Genomic DNA, 23735 nt, shown 5'->3' with positions numbered 1-23735 from the left:
TGTACTGTAATTTTTTGTTTTCTGAAATCTGCCTTTAGGATCCATGTTTAACGACAGTAGTGCTCTACGAGTCTGTACTGTGGGCTTCATTCGTTAATCTTGGACACATTTCTCAACATTGTAGCATATATTATTATAAATAGATTTTTAACAATTGTTTTTTCTGAATAATAATGTATAACTTTAACAATTAATACATTGTGTCATGTTCTCACTAAAAATGACATTTAGTACCATGTTTTGCTATATAATGAATGAGGCTTGCTGGCTAGCTCCAAAAGTCTATTAAGAGAGTATAGAAATCCATTAAAAATTTATTTCATTCTAGGCAGCAGTGTGAACAAAAGAGGTGTGCAGTGACCTAAAATGCTTTTGCTGTGTATAATAGGAGCAATGTATGTGTGTCTTGACAGAGCCAAGGGAATGACATATGCTGATAAAATGCAAGAAAAATGGAAAGTTAATGTAAGGAACTATTAATAACTCAGATGAGTATTAAATCTTTTAACAGAATACCGTTGAAGGGTTTTTTTTATACTGTAGCTTTAATGAATCCGTCTCCCAGTCTTGTGCCCAGCCAGGACAAAAGGGAGGTCTGTTTAAACAGAAAAACTACTGGCTTTCAGCCTATTAATTAGAATTAGTGATTTATTTTTAAGTCTACATCTGCAGTGCTTGCTGCATCTGTCAGTATGACTCATGCTTCAGTAGATTTGAATGGGCGGATGGAGTTTAAGTGACTCGGGGTGAAAAATCTGTGTTAGTACGATAGACCTGTCACGGCACAAATAATGTTGATAGATGCTTGTAGTTCTTATACACAATTCCTTAACCATATAATTGGATAGAAAAAAAAAAGGTTTGCTATTAAGTCTGAGGTGTTTCTCTGTTTAAACTAGTAGGATTCAAGGGAAGCTATTTACGTCCCTAAACAGATTTGTATGTTAAAAATGATATTTTTATCCATTGTTGAATTTGACCTAACTGTAGGAAAGATAATTTGTTTTTCTGTTGATCTAGCTAGATCATTCTTCTGTATATCATAATCAGGTGGAAATGGATATTCAGTATTAATAGATAATAAACATCACAAATCCACCTCAAAGGCTTAGTTACTATCAATTGTCTTAATCAGTTTTGGATTTGAGATTTTTGTTTGGAGAAAATGGAGGAGTTGGATGTGAGGTTTTCATTTAAAATTAATTAATTAGTTCAAAGAGTTGATTTAATGCGCATTGGAGAATACATAGTCTATAACTTCCTCACAGTTACTTTTGCTCACTCTTCTGTCTGCCTCTTGTTTTATACAGTACAAGCTGTTTTATCTGGCACTTCACCAACCAGAAAGCTCTATAAACCAGCATTTCTGATCTTCATTGAAAGTTCATTTATAGTCTGTTTGGTGTGGGGCTGGCAGGGGGTTGGGGCGTGGGAGGGGGTGTGGCGTGCTGGCTTAGGGAGGGAGTTTGGGTGCAGGAGGGGGCTTAGGGCACAGGAAAGGGTGCGGGGTGCTGGATCCGGGGGCTGCTCATCTCTGGAGGCTCCCCACAAGCGGCAACCTGTCCTGTCCACTTCTAGGCCGAAGCATGGCAGGTGGCTCTACGCACTGCCTCTGCCCACAGATGCCACCCCTGCAGCTCCCATTGGCTATTTTTCCTGGCCAATGGAATTTGTGGAGGCAGCGTTCAGAGCCACCTGCCACGCCTTCGCCTAGGAGCAGCTGGGACAGGTCACGGCTTGCGGGGCGCTGCCCGAGGTAAGCACCCCCCGGAACCTGCACCCCCTCCTGCGCCCCAAGCCCCCTCCCACACCCAAACTCTCTCCCACTTAGTTAACTGGCATTTTTCAATTATCGGCACCCCCCATTCCTCCAACATGCCAGATAAAACAGCTTTTACTGTACTTAGATTGCAAACTCTTTGTGGCAGGAACCATCTTGTCATTGTGTACCTACTAAATGGGGCACTGGTCCTTGATTACAGCCATTAGGTGCTATTGCAGTACAAATAATAAATATCTGTTCCTTGTCATGCACTGGAAAATTTTGTTTCATGGGTATTTAATATATAATGGAATAAATCAAAGTGATATAGTGCCTGGAGATGTAGCTTAGTGCATACACACAGTTGCAGCCTAACAAAGGCAAGTGTAGTCAACATTCAGGGTATGAAGTAAAAACAAACTTGCTACTTTGAGATACCAATACTAACTCTTCTTATTTCCCCAGCCCCTTCTATGGAGAAGACTTTTACTGTGAAATTCCTCGGAGTTTTCGTCACCTGTCATTTTACATTTTTGATAGAGATGTTTTCCGAAGGGATTCCATCATAGGTATGTGTTTATAAAATGCCTATTTTCATTGTAGTTGTAATTGTTCAGGATTTTCCATGTTCATCAAACTATAAGCAGCTATATGAATTCAGGTCTTAGAATGGGCATTAATGATAGTGATTGTGATTTAAAAAAAACACACCACAAAAGAAAAAAGTTGTCTCCTATATATTATATGCTAGGAAATACAAATAAGTTGATGGGGAATGCAGATTATTAGTTTAATCAAAATATACAGTAAGTATTACAGCATTATTATTAATGTTAGCAACATAATTTATAATCACTTGATTTTATGTAGGACTTTGTGATGGGATGTACGTGGCCTTTTGTGGATCCCTGCTGGAGGGGCTGGGTTCTTGCTACACCCCGCCACAGGAAGGAGCAGCAGAGATGGGTCCTCCCAGCCTGCCTAGAGAGGCCTTGTAGAAGCAGCCAGTCAGAGCCCAGCAGGCTCAGATAAAAGCAGCTGCAGGGCTTTAGCTGGTCAGTTCCTGGCTGGGACCAGAGGGTCAAGAAAGGGTGCTCTTCTCTGGCCAAAGGAGCTCAACTGGCTGCATTTACTAGAGCTGGGAGTGAGAGGACATGACAAGTTTAACCCTAAGGTAACAGGTGAAGGTAAAGGGAGCAGGAGGGAAGAGGCCCAGGGAATGCAGCAGTAACTAATTAAAGGAAGCAGTACATGGCTGCTGTATGCAAGGAAGTTGGAACGGGTGACTCTGCGTTCCCCCACTGGCCACTAGCAAAGTGGTCTAAGTTCCAAGAAGGGGACAAGATTCTTTAAATCCCACCCTTCATTCTGGCTTCTAAAGGGCTAGCGATGGGGCTGAAGACCCTGGTGAGGGCAGACAGTTTGTTTGACTTTCCCTGCTCTGGAAGGGGTTCATCCATTTTGACTGTGTGTCTTGGCCAGAGGACTGAGCCACTGAAGACCCACCTAGTGAGGTCAAGTTTCAGAGTAGCAGCCGTGTTAGTCTGTATTCACGAAGAGAAAAGGAGTACTTGTGTTACCTTAGAGACTAACAGATTTATTTGAGCATAACCTTTCATGAGCTACAGCTCACTTCATTGGATGCATTACGGGGGGGGGGGGGGCGCAGGAGGAGGGAAAAGATTACAGTACCATACCCAATCTCAAGGAGGCACTCAAGGTGAGTGCTGCCGTCACAGGCCTGTAATCTCAAAAAGATCCCCAAATACTTTAAAAACTATCTGCATGTAGCATCACTAAAATACTACCACCTTTGGAGTAGGGGGCAATAGCTAATGGGTCATCTAGTATAAGAGTGGTAGGGGAAGGAGAAATTTCACCCAGAACATCAAGGCAAACCCTTACTTGTGCAAAGTCCCATGAGATTTTTCAGTGTCCATGCAAAGTAGACAAGACCTCTGCTTGTAGGATCCTGTTTGAAAGCCCGACGTGCAGTAAACTCAGTAGCACTTCATTTATCTGCTTCAGGGCTTGTCTATATGGTCACTTAGTGCAAAGCAAACTGGGGCGTTCTGTACCTGATTTAATCTGCCATGCACTAAGTGGCTGCATGGACCCTGCTGCCATTCACTAACAGTTCCATAGACAGGTTTCAGAGTGACAGCCGTGTTAGTCTGTATTCGCAAAAAGAAAAGGAGTACTTGTGGCACCTTAGAAACAATTTATTTGAGCATGAGCTTTCGTGAGCTACAGCTCACTTCATCGGATGCACCATAGAGTTCCATAGAGTTCTTTGATTTTCTCCTGTTTCAAACAAGTATAGTCAAAGTGCACTGTTACTGTGTGGCAGCAGGATCCACATGACAAGTGAGTACTTCGGGGGTTAGTACGGTTCCGGAGTCTCCTGGAATCGGGCTCTATTTCACGGAGGCTACTGAAGCCAAACCGGGAGATTTTAGGCGGCTAAAAGTCTGGCAGTGCAGTGGGGCTAAGGCAGGCTCCCTACCTGCCCTGGCTCTGTGCTGCTCCCAGAAGTGGCTGGCACGTCCCTGGGGGGCAAGGGACTCTGCACTCTGCCAACAACTCAAACACTGACTCCACAGCTCCTATTGGCCGGGAACTGCAGCCGGTGGGAGCTGCGGGAGCGGTGCCTGCAGGCAGGGGCTGTACACGGAGCTCCACCACCCCTGGCCCGCAGGGACATGCCAGCCACTTCTGGGAGTGGAGTGGGGCCAGGGCAGGCAGGGAGCCTGCCTTAGCCCCGCTGCACCACCGACCGGGAGCTGCCTGAGGTAAACACTGCCCAGCTGGAGCCCACACCCCTTACCTCCTCCCTTGCCCCAACCCCCTGCCCCAGCCCTGAGCCCCCTCTTACATCCAAACTCCCTCCCAGAACCCTCAACCCTCACTCGCCCCAGCACCCCAACCCCTTGCCCCAGCCCTGAGCCCCTTTCTGCACTCAAACTCTTTCCCAGAGCCCCCTCCTGCACCCAAACCCTCTGCCCCAGGCTCAGCACGGAGCCCCCTCCCATACTCCGAGCCCCTCAACCCCAGCCCAGAGCCTGCACCCCTCCCCGCAACACAACAGCCTGCCCTAGCCTGGTGAAAGTGAGTGAGGGTGGGGGAGAGTGAGTGTTGGAGGGAGGGGGGAATGGAGTGAGCGGGGCTGGGCCTCAGGGAAGGGGCAGGGCAGCATGTGTGTTTGGGTTTGTGTGATTAGACAGTTGGCAGCCCTGGAGGTTAGTGTGCTGTAGGTTTACAGCCTGGCTGGCTGAGTGCTAACTGACCATCTAGACAATCAGTTAGAAGGATAAGGAGCTTCCTCAAGCCTTCATGATGATGTTGAGGAGCGGGGAGGAGATTTAAAACCCTTTTAATCGGTCATATAAATGTCAAAATGTATTTGTTTTAGGACAGGGTTTTTTTTCAAACTTTTTTATTTGTGGATGCCTAAAAATTTCAAATGGAAGTGCGGACCCTTTTGGGAAATCTTAGACATAGTCTTTGGACTCCCAGGGGTCTGCAGACCACAGGCTGAAAACCACTGTAACGACAACCTTTCACAGATCCCTTCGACAGTCTGTGGGCCTCTGGTTGAAAACCACTCTTTTAGGAGCACAGACATTTTTCATTATCCTTGCAATGTTATTTTTTATTTTAAAGTTTTAGATGGATTATTTTTTCAACAGTTTGACAAAATCATACATTATCTTTATTGTAAACAACAATGTTCCAGCTTAGTAAATCTGTAGTTCACAATGAGGAATACGTGCTTTGCTAAGTTTGTGGGGGCTGGAGGGGAGTGTGGAGAAATAGTTACAAAAAAAGTGAATATATGCTGTACAAATGCAGTATACAGTCATGCTTAGTGCATATAGAGTGAATCTATCTAGCGATCAACACACTTCTTCTCAGTATAGTTATTTCAGCATACAGTCACTGAATTCTTATAATAAAAAAAAAGGGAAAAAGACCTCAAAACTCTGCAGTTTTTATTTGATACTTTACACAAGGTGCATTGATTTTAAATCAAAGCAAATTAAATCACTGCGTTTAATCATGATTTAAGTCAGCAAGCAGGAAACATGGATTTAAATAATTGATTTGAACCTTGTTTTGCGGTTGTACTTTCATAAAGAAAAGGTTGATTCTCATTGATTAGTAACTATTAAAATATGTTGACTTGTAACTAAATATAGCCTTTACACTAAATTTGGTATTTTTTGCTAATAGGACACACTATATACGTATTTATTTAAGTGCTTACATAGCTTAACATACATTTGTTCAGATTCTTAATCTTTACATTTTTTATTATGTTAATAAATGGTAAATGATGCATTTCTTATTTACTCATGACTTGGTGTCAAGCTCTGTTTGGATGGAAATGCAATAAAAATACACAACAGATTTTTTTTATTAATTACATAAAACTAGCTTAAATAGGCTGGCTACTTAAGAGAAATAGTTTTAAATGAAAAACGTATTTTCATAAGCTAACTGAAGTTTTTTAGATAGTTGAATTAATATGAACCGAACTGATTGTTTCTGGTCACCATGTCCCTCAAGATTTTAGAGCTGTAGGGATTTATCTTTCACAGCTAGTTTATATTCAAGCTTCCCTGCTTTTTCAACTGCCAGTCAGTTTCTTAACTTTGAATGAATTAGTCATTGAACAGAATTAGCTGAGTAAACTGAAATGAAGAAAATGTTGTCACTACACCTGCAGAAGAGGCTACTGACGTCAAAAGCTGGTTTAGCATTTCAACAAACTCTGGTCTAGGTGCTTAGTTAGTGACGTCCACCATTCAGTGGTTTGACTTCTTTGAAAACTTTAGCAGAAAACGTGTACCACTTAAATCGTTGAAATTAAACTTAATATAATCTATGAAATATTTATTTATGCCTTAACATAGTTGTTATAATTTAAATTAAATTTTAAATAGGTTTATTTTTAAAAAGAAAAATTTATTTTTTTTAAATTTTTGAAAAAATCACTTTTATCCACTGATTTTTACGTACAAACAAGCTAGGGATCTGAGTTATGGTTCCCTTTATAGCTCAAAGCTGAATTGTAGGTGCAACATGCAGCTTTTTTTTTTTTTTTAAACCACGTATTAATAGAAAGTACTAACTATGAAAGAACATACTTGGGTGAAAGATGTGGGAACCATAGCTTCGAAGTCTGTTCTGTGGGTGTGAAATTTTGACTAAACCTGTATTTAGTTTCCTCTTGGGTACTTTATACTATGCTAATTCTTCTAGGGCCTGATCCAGAGTCTGCTGAAACCAGGTGAAGTCTTTAAATCAGAGGTGGGCAAACTCTGGCCCGCGGGCCACATCCGGCCTGTCAGCTGATTTAATCCGGCCCTCGAGCTCCCGCTGGGGAGTGGGGTCTGGGGCTTGCCTGCTCCCGTGCTCCTGGCAGTGAGCGGGGTTGGGTCCGCTCTGCTCACGCGTGCCACAGCTCCCAGAAGCAGTGGCATGTCCCACCTCCAACTCCTATGTTTAGGGGCAGCCACGGGGCTCCACGCACTTCCCCGTCCACAGGCACTGCCCCCGCAGCTCCCATTGGCAGGGAACTGCGACACCTGTGGACAAGGCAGCGTGCAGAGCCTCCTGGCCACACTGCCATGTAGGAGCCGGAGGGGGGCTGCTTCCAGGAGCTGCTTAAGGTAAGCGCCACCCAGAGACTGCTCCCTGATCCTCCGAACACCTCAGTCCCAGCCCGGAGCACCCGCCTGCACTCCCATCCGAAGCCCTCACCCGTCCTGCCCCAGTCCAGAGCCCCCACCTGCGCCCTGAACTCCTCATTTCTGGCTCCCCCACAGAGCCCGCAGCCCCCAACCCTGATCCCCCTCCCACCCTCCGAACCCCTCAGTCCCAGCCTGGAGCACCCTCCTACACCCCAAATCCCACATCCCCATCCCCTGCCCCACCCCAGAGCCCACACCTCCAGCCAGAGCCCTCACCCCCTCCTGTACCCCAACCCCAATTCCGTGAGCATTCATGGCCCGCCATACAATTTCCATACCCAGATGTGGCCCTCGGGCCAAAAAGTTTGCCCACCCCTTCCTTAAATTTGACTTCAATAGACTTTGGATCAAGCCCATAAAGTAATAGCTGCATTTCTATGAACAAATCCTATTCCCAAGAAAATTACTGCCTATTTATTTAGTGACTCCACTGCATTGAGATACAAAGGCAGGTTTACTTAAAATAGGGATTTTATCTGATAATGGTAAATCTTTGTACAGATACTACAATCTAAAACAGAGGGGCATATGTTCCCCTGAGCCACTGATTGTTGGCATTAGAAGTCAAACCATTTGAAGGATTGTTTGGAGTCTTCTGTCCTGCCTTGAACTTCTGTCATTTCCAAAGCTTTACTGTGCTACTTGTTCCGATATACTTTTTAAAACTTTTAATATATGTTCAGAGTTAAGAAACTTTTCAGTTAGTAAACTGAACTCTAACATTTATCTAGTAAAGATTAGAGAGCTTTCCTCTCTAGACCAGTGGTCCCACAGGCCGCTTATGGCCCAATCAGCACACAGCTGCGGCCCACGTGACATCCTTAGGACCATACAGGTAGCATATATATTGTGTGAATGGGTCCACATAACACAGAGAGAGCTGGGTATGTGGCCCACAATGGTAAATAGGTTGAGAGCTGTAGACAAATCAGGATGCCTACTATTCTTCACTTTAGGGTTTCTCCTGCTATCTCTTTTTTTAAGGCGAAGGGCAGCATTATCTTTGTGTGTTTCATTTCAAACTGGAGTGAAAGCGTGCAGACATCCAGTCAGGTAAAGTTCATGTTTCTGCACCCTTGTACTCCTGCTCAAAATGGATAAAATCTGAACAGCAGTCACAGAAGATTAGGTAAATAACATATCGAATGGATGGGAGACACAATGAACTGTATGACTGAAACTGCTACAATTGCCTCAGCACTCTGATACCTAAAGCAACATGAGTAGAACAAAGAATCAATCTACAGTGCTTCATGAAAGAGTGTAAGGAAGACCACACTACTGTCCTGCAGAGCTTTCTGGTGGCAACTTCAGCTTTCTCTTCCGGCGAGATGGCTGTTTCTCAAGAGGAGTGGGATATTGCACTGGGATATTGGAAATCGTGTAAAGGAGGAAGGATAAATTTGTTGGTTAAGGCACTGAGGTAGAACTCAGGAGATCTGGTTTCAGTACCCAACTCTGGCAGACTTATGTGACCTTGGGCAAGTCACTCAATCTCTCTCTACCTCAGTTTCCAGTCTATAAAATGGGGATAATACATCATTTCTCCAACTCTTTTTCTCATCATCTCAGATTTTAAGCTCTTTGGAGCAAGAACTAGCTCTTCCTATTTTTGTGTACAGCACCTACCACAGTGGGACCGTGGTGTTGGCTGGAGTCTCCAGGCACTTACTGCAATACAAATAATATTCTCAAAGCTCCCTGAACTAATTTTTTAATCCATCAAGGTGGTTTTGGACATATACAACTCCATTTATGGAACCTCTAATAGAAGGCATTTCAACTTAAAAGACTCATTAGTGTAAAATCTTAATTGCTGTACACTCTGCCACTTCTCAAATGTCAGGATTTAGGGCAGAAAGTAGGGAAATCTCTTGATTTGAATAAAAAAGAAGAAATTATGAAACTGAAATTTAAACTTTTTGAAACTTCTTTAAGCTTTGGAGCCTTCTTTTAGAAATTGGAGAAAAACCCATGCTCCTCTGATGGAGAGACTCTCTTGTGTGGTAGTAAGGAGGTGGTCCTTCCCTTTCTAATCTGATCTTGCTGATTCTTCATCTGAAGAAAGGAATTCTTCCTAATAAGGACTACAGTCTTGAGGGTCCTGGAAAGGAGAGTTATCCTGGTCAGACTAACTCTGGCAAAGCTAAGACAAGGGCTGGAGAGTAGAAGAGGGAGGAGCTGGATTCACTAAATAAATAGGCAGTAATTTTCTTGGGAATAGGATTTGTTCATAGAAATGCAGCTGTAACTTTATGGGCTTGATCCAAAGTCTATTGAAGTCAATTTAAAGCAGGGGTGGGCAAACTTTTTGGCTCGAGGGCCACATCTGGGTTTGGAAATTGTATGGCGGGCCATGAATGCTCATGAAATTGGGGTTGGGGTGCAGGAGGGGGTGACCCTTTCATCTGCCAGTGCCCAAAATGTACTGCATTGTTGCTCTAAAATTTATCTACTGCATAGGTATTTATCCTTCTGGGTTTGTTTTTGTTCACAGATGTCTTATAAATAGGAAGAAAATATCTGACTTGTTTTGTTTTTGCTGGCTCAAGACTTCATCTCTGCTACACAATGTGTAAGTTACACTTCTACCTTTGATGCCGGAGAATTCACTGTCACAACAGGCCAAGGTAGAAATATAAATATTTCAAATTTGAATTAAAAAAAAAAGACACCTAGTCAAAGCTCTAGAACCTTGATAATTAATATTACAGTAAATAAAAGCCCCATCAAATATTAATTATTCAGAAGGAACTCTGACAGCATACTACCTAAAAACCCCTACCCTCTCAGAATTCTGGGATGCACGCACTTAGCCCTCTCCAAAACCCCAAATCAAAAAGATGTCAAATCTATCCCATCAGACAGGAAACAGACAGTCAAGTTCACAACCTCTGCAAGCAATATTTGAACTATATTTTAGTGTCCAAAGTTTCCTAACAAAAATGTGATTTTCATGGTTGGCCTGAAATATACCCATCGGTTTCACTGGAGGGAAGAGGACACCCCTTATTTCTCTCTCAATAAGTGAATGGGGCAGTAGGGACTAAGAGTCCAGATGAAGTGAGACCTGCACATATGGAGACCCCTGACATGGGAACGACAGAGGATTGAGTGTCATTGGTGGCATGAGCAAAGGCCTGGAAGAAGTTGGGACCAGATACTGAGCAAAGGGGAGCTTGTGGAGCCAGATGAGCTGGAGTGGTAACACTGAGGCATGAGAAAGCACTGACTAAAAGGAGAGGTAAAGGCTGGAATAGGGGTGGGAGTGTGTGTGCACTGACAGTAGTGAGAAGAAGCTGAGGCTGTCGAGCCATGAGCAAGAGAAGGGAGACCAAAAGGCTGTATTTGGGACCTAGGCATGGTCCAGAGAGAAGTCTCTATGTAGAACAACCCTCCCCAGGAGGCACCTAATCCCACAGGATATAAATGCCTAGGTTGTCAAGGTTCTAGAGCTTTGACTAGGTGTTTTTGTTTGTTTGTTTTGTTTTTTAATTCAAATTTGAAATATTTATATTTCTACCTTGGCCTGTTGTGACGGTGAATTCTCCGGCATCAAAGGTAGAAGTGTAACTTACACATTGTGTAGCAGAGATGAAGTCTTGAGCCAGCAAAAACAAAATAAGTCAGATGTTTTCTTCCTATTTATAAGACATCTGTGAACAAAAACAAACCCAGAAGATAAACACTTATGCAGTAGATAAATTTTAGAGCAACAATGCAGTATATTTTTGGCACTGGCGGATGAAAGGGTCATAATGATAAACACATTTGTGAGTTTTCATGTTTCATTATTACGTCTGCATTTTCCTGACGCTAACTTGCTAAGTCATTCAGGATCTTCTAAGCTAAATTGATGATAAAGCTGTGAACAGCTGTGCCTTGGATGTATCTTGGATGCCAGGTGGAATGCAACATGTAATAAAGACAGAAATGCAAGGCTTGATTGGTCTGAAACATGAAATGTTTCTATTTTTACATATATGTAATGTGTGTGTAAATGCAAACAGTTTACTATGAAAATAAGCTGGTTATGTCAAACTGTCCTTGGACATTGTGTATCCCTGCTTTGGCTTGAGGGATGTTACCCTGGTATAACCTATTGTTTTTAAAGCATGTTGAGATACTTTGAGTAGGAAAGATACTATTGCAAATGAAACTGATTCTGTTCTCATTAGGGTTTATTTTTTGTGTGAGAGAAACCAGAATAGCTTTTCTTCCCTTTAAAATAAAATAAGCTTTTTTTCTCTCCTACTTCAATCACACATACACTCCTCAAGGAATTTGGGTGAGAGTGGTAAAGCAAAGACGACAAATCAGGATGTATGTAATATAGGAAACAATTGTCATCCAACTCTTCAAAAAGGAAAAGGATTTGGGGGGTTACACTTGGAAAAACCATTGAGACTAGTGCATCTCAGCAGTAATAAGTAAACCAGATACGTCTGGGCACAGTGGCAGAAAGAGAGCAGTATCACTGTCTTAATACCTGTGTAAGGAAATTGTAAATACCCATTCTCCTTTGAGTGTCCTCTACATATTCCCACTCATGGGATGCTCCAACTGGTGGAGCCTGAAAGGTAGAATTCTAGCTAGCAGTAGCTGTTGGAGCACTCATGCCCCTCCTCCCTGCAATGAAAGTGAAGAGTTCCAAGGTGAGGATATAAAAGGGGCATGGTGCTCCAGCTGCCTCAGTTCCTTCTAACTGGAACCAGGTGAACAGTTTGTGTGGAGCTTGTGGGTGCGTGATTAGATTTAGATCTTAGTTGGTAAGTATTTAAATGTTGTTAGTTACTGTTTTAGTGATTGGTAATATAGTTAGTTACTTGGATGGAACTAAAGAAGAAACCCTTTTCCAAAAGACGTTTCTTGTCCAGTGCATTCCCTGCGTTGGATATGCATGCTAGATGCCTGGCACGTTTAGGGAAAGGACCCTTGCCTTCCAAGTGTTCAAAAAGCTCTACTTTTACAACAAGAGCAAAGACAGACAGAATAGGCTTCAAGCAATTCTGTTACAAGGACCAGTCGTCAAAACCATCTGGAACCAGGAAAGGATATGGTTCCAGAAGAGCCCACAGATCTGCACTGGCACTGGATGAGTCTGCCACTCAACCACTAATGCTGAAAAACCTAGAGTTAAAGATCAGAAAAAGAAACCCTTTGAAGGTGTCAGCCTTCTATGTTTAGTGCCAGTCCTTTTAATAAAGACTTGACTGGCCAGAGACGTATGAGTTTTCAGTCCTCAGTGATGTTCACCTCTTTTAGAAGAGCCAATCTGCAGGAGAAAGCCCTTCTAAACAATGTATGTTTGAGGAGCTGAGAAGTGATATCTACCTTCATGGAAAGGTGAGGAGACATTCTTTCTTAGATATGACACACTCAGATCCAGATGAGCCGATTCCAAAATTTAGGCTTGAGAAACTGGTGAAATGAGGGAGTACTGAGGCACCAGAGGCTGGTAATAGTGTGGCACCACAGCAGATTGGCTCCATCCTCTGTTCGGGCAGAGATCAAGTCAGCTATATTGATGGAACAAGAAGAGCTTGTATGACAGCAGACTCAGATATGTTTTTCTCCAGCAAGGAGAGAGCATGTAGAGGAATTCAGAATTTCTCCTCTCCTGCCACCACGTAAAACGTCTTTGAATTCTCTGGGGAGGAATTTTTCTCCAATTTCCTTTGTTCAGCAAGGGTATTACTGTCTCCAGTTCTGTCTGAACCAAGAATTACCTTTTGCAGAACCGTTTTGCGATCCATATTCTTCCTCTGATTAGAGGTATTATGAACAAAGATACCCTTATACCTCAGATCTGTTTGGGAAAAGATTTATTTTTATATATATAAAAATTATATATATTAAATCTTTTATATATATAATTATAAAAGATTTATATATAGATTTTTATATATATATAAAAATAAATCTAATCCAAATATGGGTTTCTGGCCTGACTGGCAAATAACACCTTGGGTTTGATGGCTACACTGTTTTTTTCTGGCACCTTACCTTCTTATTCCCTATGTATGGGAATAGGTTTTCTCTGATTCAGTTCAGACAGGATGTACAATTACTGGATACAAAAGAACCTAGAAGTCCTGCTAAATCTCCTACAGCAGGGTGGGAATTTTTATCAGAAGAGGAAGAATTAATGGAGTTCAGGGAGTCAGATCCAGACTCTGGAGGAATGACATCCCCAGAATGTAGGGGACAAGTTAGCCTTGTCATCTTGAGAAGATGTGATGCCATTCCATGAGTTAGTGGAGTCTATGGCGAATACATTGGATATTCCCTAATTTTCAATTGAGGAATCACACCATCCCATTTTTGATATACTGGGAGCAGCTACTAGACCAGTGGTCCCCAAAATTTTCAGGGTCATACATCCCCTTACCTCTGTCTATGCCCACCCCCACCCCCCTGGAACTGGAGCTGCGGCTGCTGGGGCGTTGGGGGATGCAGACTGGGTAAGGGGGCTAAGGCTGGGGCTGGAAACCAGAGCCACATCCAGGAGCTGAGGCCGGGTGTGGGGCCAGGCCATGGTGGGGAAGCAGAGGCTGGGGATGGGGCTGGGCACAGTGCCACGGTCAGGGGCTGAGGCTGGGGGCAGGGCCAGAGCAGAGTTGGGTGTGGAGTGGGGCTGGCCGGTGCTCCCTCTCCACCCCCTGTTGGGGCTGGCCTAGGCCCCGCCAGGCCCCCCTTGAATGTTCCTCTGCACCTGTATAGGGAGGCTCACCCCAGTTAGGGGACATCTCAACTAGACCAAAGTTACACTTTCCTTATTGGAAGGGTTGTGCCCACCAGCAAAGACAATCTGGAACGATCCTCCATCTTCCACCTTTATCAAAGAAGGCTGACAAGTTGTCCCAATTACCTTAGGACAGTTTGGCCATGTTCCACACCTACCTGACTCCCAATTCATTGGGTGTAGAAGTGGCTTTGCGGAGATCTAACAGTGCTCAACTACAGTCCACCCCATCTGATGCAGGGAAAAGACTAAATGTCACTGGCAGGAAAAGTTCTTCTACCACTGTAGCCATGCATATTTCAAATTATGAGTCTGTCATGGCAAGATACCAGTACCCTCTGTGGGGGAAAATGTTGTTCATCATACTTTACATGAGGAGTTTAAGAGATTAGCAAATGCTCTACTCACGGAAGGCTAGAATGTTGCTAAATACAAATGGAGAGCAGTATTTGACTTTTCAGATGCTTTGACTAGAGCAGTAGCTTCAGCTATCATTTTAAGAAGGCATGCATGGCTCAAATCAGTAGGCCTGCCTCATGAGATGAAAATGAGGATTGAAGACCTTCCTTTTGAAACGTCCTATTTAGTGTACAGATAGATGAAATGCTAGAAAAGATGAAAAATGTGATATCTACAACTAGATCTGTGGGCTTCTTTACTATGAATAGGAGATCATATCTAGCTTCTAATTTTAGATATCAAAGACAATATATGTCTTCTATGTCGATTCTTCACTGATAACAGAGGAGGAATTATTATCCTCAGCCTCAGTCTCATGCCTCTCAACATCAACAGCAGAGGAAGAAGCCTTGTAAGCCTCATAATAAGGGGAAGAATGCCACAACTTCATCATCTGTGATTCCTACAAGGCCTCAGATGTAACATAAGGCTTTAGAGTTACAAACCAGCCCAGTTGGACATTGTTTACCCTCAGTTTGGGAATCACTTGTGCGAATTTTACCACAAATGGGAATTAATAACATCAGCTAGGTGGATCCTGGAAGTTATTGCATGCAGGTATACTATTCAGTTCAAGATGTTCCTGTGCCGGCATCCTTGGGGGTGCAGCCTAGGCCTGTGAGACCACTGTGCCCCCTTATATGTCCAGCCTAGGCTGTCTCTCACAATGCTCTGCTAGTGATAAGCAGCAAACCCCTCCAGGTGCTGTTATCACTTAGCACAACAGCATGTGGAGCCCCACACCCAGCTAGATTGCACGAATGCTCCCAGAGCCACTCATGAATCACACAGAGAGAGACACCAGCCGAATCCCCCCAGCTCCCAGCACTGTACCTCAAGACTATACTGTCTTGCACTGCTCAAGACCTTTCTTGAGCAATGCAAGTTTATTAATTGGTTCACCGCTTCATCAATGGAAAGTGGAGATACACAAGCCTTTGTAAACCTGAGCAGATTTGCCCAACAGTTCAGGAAAATTTACTGGTAAAGATAAACACTAAAGCAAGTTTACTGATTACAAAAGATAGTTTTTTAAGTGATTATAAGTGATAAGCAAAATGTCAGAGTGGTTACCAAACGAAAAGAAAATATAAACACACAGTCTAAACCTTAACCATTATCACACTAGACAGTATTTAGATCAAGCAATATTTTCACCCCCCCTGGATCTTACAGTCCTTAATATACAGGTTTGTCTCATAAACCTGGGCCAGTTTCCTCTGTTGGAGTCTTCAGTCTTCTGAGCATTCTTGTTGCTTGCAGTCTGGGTGGGGGTGGGAGGAAGGAGAAAAGGAAAAGCATGGGGCCACTCTGTTCTGTTTTATACTCTGAGGGCATGGCTACGCTTGCAGATGTAGAGCGCTTTGAGTTAAACCAGCCTTCGGAGAGCGCCTTAGGGAACGCCCTGCAGTCTGTCCACACTGACAGCTTCGAGCCCACTGGCATGGCCACATTTGCGGCACCCGCAGCGGCATTGGGAGGGGTGCATTATGGGCAGCTATCCCAGCATGCAAGTGACTGCAACGTGCTTTTCAAATGGGGGTGGGGTGGAGTGGAGTGGAGTGACAGGGAGTGTGTTGTGTATGTGGGGGGAGAGTGGGTTTTTGGGGGGCTGAAAGCATGTCTGCATGCTGTCTTGTAAATTCAGACAGCAGCAGACCCCCCTCCCCCGCCTCTCTCTTACACATACACACACACACACACACACACACACACCCCACCCCATTCCACAGCAATGGTTGCTTTGTCCCGGAGCAAATAAGCAGCCAGCTGTCATAAACGGAGCTTTCAAAGGACATTTCCGCATTCCTGCAGCGAGTTCAGAACAATGAGAAGAGTGGCCGCTTGACTTAAGGGGATTATGGGACGTTTCCGGAGGCTGATCAGAGCACAGTAATGCAACACCTCGTCACACTGACACCGAGGAGTTTCAGCCAAGGCGCAACAAGCGTTAATCTTCTCGCCAAGGTGAACTACCAGGAGCTCTCTAGGCGTGGAGTCAGAGAGCTCTACGTGCCTTGCCAGTGTGGACGGGTAGTGAGCTAGGCCTCTAACTCGCAAGTGTAGCCAAATCCTTAGTTTATATGCTTGGAGAATACAAGTCCAAGCATGTCTGATGGGCATTGCTGAGTCACTAGGGAAGGTTGAGCAATTCCTCTAGTGTGGCCTTGCACACGTGAGTCATTAAATTGTAATTCCTTTGCAGGACAGTGGCTGTTGATGGTTGTTTGACATCCACCCGGGCGTTGGTTATTTCCTTTGCCCTTGTCTCAGGGGATCGAATATCTGGGTGATTCCCCAAATCACAGCATATTTTAGTGACAACCATACAACACATTCTCATAACTTCATATGTATTAATGATATACATATTTAGATGGAACAATGTGTTCCAACAGATCATAATCTTTCCCGTGATACCTCACATGGTATGCTTTATATGAAATATCACAGTTATATATAGATGAGGAATATGGGGGCTACAGGGCCCGCCCCCGAGGTATGGAGTGTGTCAGTTCCCTACCCCTCCAACAACTGACTTCTGTTATCCTTGGTCAAGGATCATGCTCACCTTGATTTGGTAAGAGCAGAGATCTAATCTCTAGTGGAGTTAGGTGCAGTAGAAGTGGTATTACCAGATCAGAGAGGAAGAGATTGTTTACTTTTGTTTTCCTAATTTCAAAAAAGGCAGGGGGCCTTTGCCCTACTTTGGATTTAAGAAAATTAAACACCTATATAAAGAAATTTTGTTTCAACATGTTATCTCTACCTTCTATAATCCTTTCTGTTTCCCTTCAGGATTGGTTTGCAGCTATGGATTTAAAAGACCTATATTTCCATACGACCGTAAGACCTTGTAATCAGAAATACCTGTTTTTTATAGTGGGAGAGGACCATTTTCAGAACAAGGTCCTCCTTTTTGGGTTGTCTACAGCACCCAGAGTATTTACAAAATGCCTAAGTGTAGTAGAAGCGTTCCTAAGCAGGCGGGGGATGTTTGTGTATCTGTACCTGGACGATTGGTTAATAAAAGTGTCATCCAAGGAAGACACCCTACTGCATGTAAAAACAAATGTTTTCCTCTTTGCCAGTCTGGGATTATAAATAAATTGGGAAAAATCCATTTTAATCCCATCCTGAAGGAAACTCTTTATTGGGGGAATACTAGATTCAACTATGGCAAAAGCTTTCCTTCCAGAGGAGAAATTTATAAAAGTAAAAATGTCTATAAATCTCCTTTATCAATCCCCACAACAACCACTACCTTTTTTTCAGTGGTTGCTGCGTCTATTGGTGTCAACCGTGCCAATGATGCCATCTGTTCATCTTCAGATGAGGGAGCTTCAGAACTGATGACCAGTAAATTACAGACTAGGGACATGTAATGCAAACTAGTAACTCCACCCCAGCTTTTAGCACCACAAACATGGTGAGCAAATGTTCAAAGTGTAATGAAATTATGCCTTTCAGTTCCCGTCCTCCATTGGAAATACTTGTCTCTGATGCATCCACACTGGGCTGGGGGGCACATTTGAACAACAGGCTGTTAATCAGAGCCTCATGGGTCACCAAATGAAAAGTATCTTCACATCAGTGGGTTAGATCTGAGAGCAACAAGATTGATTTAAAGTCATTTCTACCTCAGGTCAAACACAAGGTAGTTCAGGTGGTAACGGACAATATGATGGCATTATATTATCTGAACAAGCAAGAAGGGGCGGGGAGACTTATTCCCTACTGTTACGTATGGAGTCAAAGAAACTTTGGAACTGGTATATAGAGTATCATCATCCACTAGCAATCCATGAAGCAGGGAAGCAAAACACGCTCGCAGATTATCTAAGCAGGTCAACATGTCAGATGCACAAGTGGTCTTTGAAGGACTAAATAGTAAAACATCCTTTCAGTTTTGGGGAGGGATTCCCACAATAGACCTCTTTGCATCCAGCAGCAACAGGAAGTGTCAGAAATTTTGCTCAAGCGCAGGTGGAGACAGGGAATCAATACTGGATGTCTTTCTAATACATTGGGGTCAGGGCTTAATGTATGCTTCCCCCTTATTTTCCCTCATGCAGAAAGTTATAAACAAGGTCAGATGGGCAAGGATAAGGTAATTTTAATAATACTAGTGTGTCCCAGATGACAATGGTATCTAGACTTAATTCACTAGTCAGGAGGGCTAATGGAGCCTCTGGCACTGGAGTTGTCACAACACCACAGAAGGGTTTATCACCCTGATCTTCAGTCTCTTCATCTTAAAGAGTAGGGAGTAGGACTCTGGGAATGTCAGAAAACAGTTGTTTATTACAAATGCAAAATGTATGGTTGCATTCCAGGAAATAGCCCACACAGAAGTGTTATAGTTGAAGATTTTTATTATGGATTTCCATGTATGATATGTATCCATATACAGCACCAGTTAGTTATGTTGTACAATATTTATTATACCTTAAAAAAAGCAGGTCTTTCACTATCTTCAGTAAAGGTTAATCTCCCAGCCATATTAGCGTATCACGTACCTGTGGGGAGGAAATAAATTTTTACTAATGATGTAGTTAAAAGGTTCTTAAAGGGCCTAAATAATTTATACCCTCCAATAAGGTGCTCTATGCCATTTTGGGATTTAAACTTCGTGCTTTCACATTTGATGAGACCTCTCTTTGAGCGTTTAGGAAGCTATAATTTATTTTATTTGTCTGTTAAGACAGTGTTTTTAATACCCTTCACCTCTGCAATGCTTATAAGGCTTATAAGCGAACTACATGCATTATTCACTGATCTGCCCTTTATTGGTTTTCATACATGCCCAAAGTTTTTACCAACAGTGGTGTCCGATTTTCATATAAAGCAGTCTATAATTTTACTGTTTTTCCCCCCAAACCATATACATATGGTGGAGAGGCTATGTTACATACTCTAGATGATCTAGCCCTTTATTTAGATAGGACTAAACAATTCAGACAGCACCAAAATTTATTGCTTATGAAAGAGAGAATGAGGGAAAAGCTATTTCTGTATAAATGATTTCAAGATAGGTTAGATTATGTGTTAAAGTATCTTATGAATTGAAAGGGTTGTCCCTTCCTCAGGGAGTTAGAACACTTTCTACTAGATCGAAGGCATCCTCTATGGCTTTTTCTAGACACTTTTCCTCTAATAAAAATATGTAGAGCTGTTCTGTTCACACTTCCACTAAATTCTACTGCTTAGAATCTAGCTCTGATGCAAGATTTGGCAAAGCAGTCCTGCAGTCTCTATTTAATTAGGACTTTGTGGTCCCACCATCCTGGGTCAGATACTGCTTTACTAATCTATCTTCTGAGTGGGAATATACAGAGGACGCTTGAAAGAGAACGGAAGGTTACTTATCTGTAACTAGAAAAAGAGTACTTGTGGCACCTTAGAGACTAACCAATTTATTTGAGCATAAGCTTTCGTGAGCTACAGCATTGGATGAAGTGAGCTGTAGCTCACGAAAGCTTATGCTCAAATAAATTGGTTGGTCTCTAAGGTGCCACAAGTACTCCTTTTCTTTTTGCGAAGACAGACTAACATGGCTGCTACTCTGAAACCTGTCATTACCTGTAACTGAGGCTCTTAGAGACAGACTCCGCAAATTCACACTTCACGCCTACCTCTCCCTGCTACTTCAGACTCCTACTTACTAAAAGGGCTTGGGGTCGTAGGGGAAGGAACTGAAAATCCTCGCTCTGGGACGCTCAGTGTTCACTGAAGGGACAGGCGACTGAGGCGTGTGAGCACTCCAATGGCTAGAATTCTACCATTTAGGCTGTACCAATCAGAGCATCCCATGAGTGTGAATATGCAAAGTCCATCTCAAAGAATCTCAGTTACAGAAAAGTAACCTTCATTTAATTCACAGTTAGTTTTGAGTATGTTGGGTATTCCCTTTCACTTTGGTGGAAATATTAAATGAGAGAAAATAACGAATGCAAAAAAGGCAGTTAATGGCAGTACATTGTAGCAGAAAACTTCTTCCTTAACCTAGCCAAATCCTGAAAAGAATGACTGAAGAAAAACAGCTCCACTTTAAGCCCCCAGCTGGTATTCTCATGGGCGTGTAATGAGTAGCTCAGGATGCAGACCCATGACCTTGAGTGTACAGATCAGTTAAAAACAGGAAACATGCCACCTCGTCAGATCATTTAGCACAACACTAAGAGAATAGTTAATCCTGTATACCTTTCTTGTGACCGATACACAATTATTTATCCTCTGCTTCAATCAAAAGTGTAGGGAAAATGATGACAAGATTCTATTTATTTTGAAAACTTATACCCCTAACACTAACGTGAGGACACTTATTTGAAGCAAGGTTTTTTTTGTTGTTTTTTGTTTTTGTTTTGCTAAGTGTTTGCACATATACATGCTGTAACCTGGAAATAATAAAATCTTGTGTGTAATGAAGTGCTTTTTGAGGTGGGGAGATGACTTCACTGTGGGCCAAATCCTGGCCCTCTCCTACATGAGAAAGGAGCTCTTACTCCCAAATAGAACGTCTCTGTGCTGTCTGATTGACTTGTGGGTTAGGCTGGTGAGGTAGGGGGCAAGGAGGTGGTGCTTAGATGTTGTGTTCAGGCTCACTAAGCTGTTACCTGGAGGGGCAAGGAACTCGTGCAGATAGACCTAACGTGGTTCTGTGAGGATCCTTCCTCTCTGCTGTGCAGTCCTGACATTGATTGCTGCTACTTTGGGCCTTTGTGGCCTCTGCAAAGCTGCCTTCGGTGGGCGTGAAACACCATTTGTGACTCAGAGAATTCTGGCAGGTTGCGTCCTTCCCTCCACCCCACTCCCCACTGCTTAGTCTGGTGGAGGAGCTGTGGCAAAGTGAAGCCAATTAAAGGCAAATTTGTTTTTTTAACTCTAATTTTGGTGTATCCTAATATGCATCCTCTGCTTTGGGCAGGCCCCATAACCCCTGAAGCGTTCTGTCCAATCCAGTGGAATGGAGGCGGAGTTTCTTTCTCCTTTATCTATGCTGACATGTTTACTGAACAGCTGTGCTTTTCTCAGATGAATACTTTCAAAGCTGAGGAGATGCAAATCTTTAGAATTGTTACAGTTTGGTACTGAGGAAACACACAAAGCCCTCCTTTCGAAGTCCTCATTGTGACATTTGCTCTTGACTTGAAGGAAGACAAAAAAAGAATCCTATACTAAACCAAACATATTATTAGGAAGCAGTGGGAAGTTTTATCTAGAGCAATAAATCCGTACTAGGAGAAATCAAGATTATAGGAGGAGAGAACTAATTCTGCCTTTTATCATGCACTGGACAGAAGTAGCTTATGGGAAGTAGGAAGCTGTGACTGTCATCCACTAGACCCATAAGGGAGTAATAAAATAGTGAACAAATATAAATAAAAATAAAAACCATACAAATAAAGAAAATCAATAACTGAGTTACACAAAAACAGTCTTTAAGAAATCAGCTCACAAATTAGAATTAGCCTGAGATATAAATTGCTGTACAGTCTATTCAATTACATATACACTTAGAAATTTATACTTACGAGAAGGAAAACAGGTATAGTTTGGATTATATACAAAATATATTAATACACAAAAATTTTTGTGAAACAGAGTTTACATAACTGACACAACCATAAGAACAAGGAAATGAAAATTTATGCTACCTAACAATACCTACGCTCTACTTCTCCACTCTCAGGCCCACAACTTACCCATTCCCACAGCCTTAACGCTGTCCCTTCAACTTCTCATATTTCGCATGCCTTTTTACCAAAGTACCCAACACTAATAGTTGTTCGTGTTTGGGACAGCAGTTTCTTGTATTTGGCAAAGGAAGTGCTGAAAGTCTGGAACCCCTTGTGAGGGAAAAGATAAGATTGTGGTGTGTGGTCTGAGGTGTGTTGTATTAATTTAAATGGAATAAATGGGCCCAAAGGAGTCAAAGATGTTAACATTAACAACCTTTCCTGTTTTAAACAAGGCACAGGGTTCCACGTACAGAGACCTCAGCTTGCTTAGGAGATGGCAAACACCATTACAAATCCTTTTAAGCTTTTATTAAAGATACAGAAAAAGAAAGGAAAACAATTAAAGCGTTTGAACTGTAAAATATGAAGTAAAACTTTCATGTTAACAATATCCCTTTAGCTGTAGAGAACGTTTAGAAGGAAAGAAACCCTGCTTGACTGGCTCTTAGATGATATTAAAGATGGTAATAAATGTACTTTTGAGGGTGGGGGAGAGAAAAAGTTAGTTAGGATGGAGCTGTTGCCGAAGTCTGTTCCTGTTTCCTAAAAGACCAAACAAGACAAATACACACAAGAGGGGAGAGAAAAGAATAACGAAGACAGAAAATGTAGCTTCTGTGTTTGTTGCTAACTGTCCCTTTCAACCTCACTTCTGGAAAAACATAAGCACAGTGTTTGAATTGCATTTGTTTGCGCTGCAAAGTAGCACTGTTCAGTTTACTGATCAAAACAGTTGTACCTCCATATTAATCCACTTGGTGCTGGATGAATGAATCCATGGTCCAAAAATATTTATACTGTAGTTACATATTATAGCCCTGATCCTGCAATTGGATCTGTGCAGGCTTGCCCTTCTGGAACTCAAAAGAAGTTGTCCAAACTCTGCACAGATCCAGCTGGAGAATTAGGGCCTGTATAATGTGTCAGCATATGTGCTGTTAATATTCTGATGTAAACTAAATTGCCTGAGAGCTTTCTATGGGAAAGTTCCATGAAATGAAGGTGACTATGAATGGAATTGGCTGATGAAAGCGTGCCAGGGACATTACTTGTGAGGTAATTGTTACATGCAGAGTCTGGCTAGAGAATTTGTGCACTGGATTAGAAGAGTATCATAAGCGAAAGTGAACAAACAATTTCAAATGAAAATCCAAAGACATTTTTGGGAGGTCACCTGTGGATTTACTAGTTTCAGAGTAACAGCCGTGTTAGTCTGTATTCGCAAAAAGAAAAGGAGTACTTGTGGCACCTTAGAGACTAACCAATTTATT

The 23735-nt window shown here is 42.6% G+C and overlaps 1 protein-coding gene across 2 annotated transcripts in view; it reads left to right on the top strand.

The window, feature by feature from the left end:
* Positions 1-23735, top strand: part of RASA3 (RAS p21 protein activator 3) — a 264785-nt gene that overhangs the window by 141967 nt on the left and 99083 nt on the right. For both annotated transcript variants that reach the window (XM_073350720.1, XM_073350711.1), the window contains exon 3: positions 2228-2331. In XM_073350720.1, coding sequence (XP_073206821.1) covers positions 2228-2331 — 104 coding nt within the window. The remainder of the gene's footprint in view (positions 1-2227; positions 2332-23735) is intronic.

Source organism: Lepidochelys kempii, chromosome 1 (genome assembly GCF_965140265.1).
Source record: "Lepidochelys kempii isolate rLepKem1 chromosome 1, rLepKem1.hap2, whole genome shotgun sequence".
In the NCBI taxonomy this organism is placed as follows: Eukaryota; Metazoa; Chordata; order Testudines; family Cheloniidae; genus Lepidochelys; species Lepidochelys kempii.
This window is presented reverse-complemented; position numbering and strand designations above follow the sequence as displayed.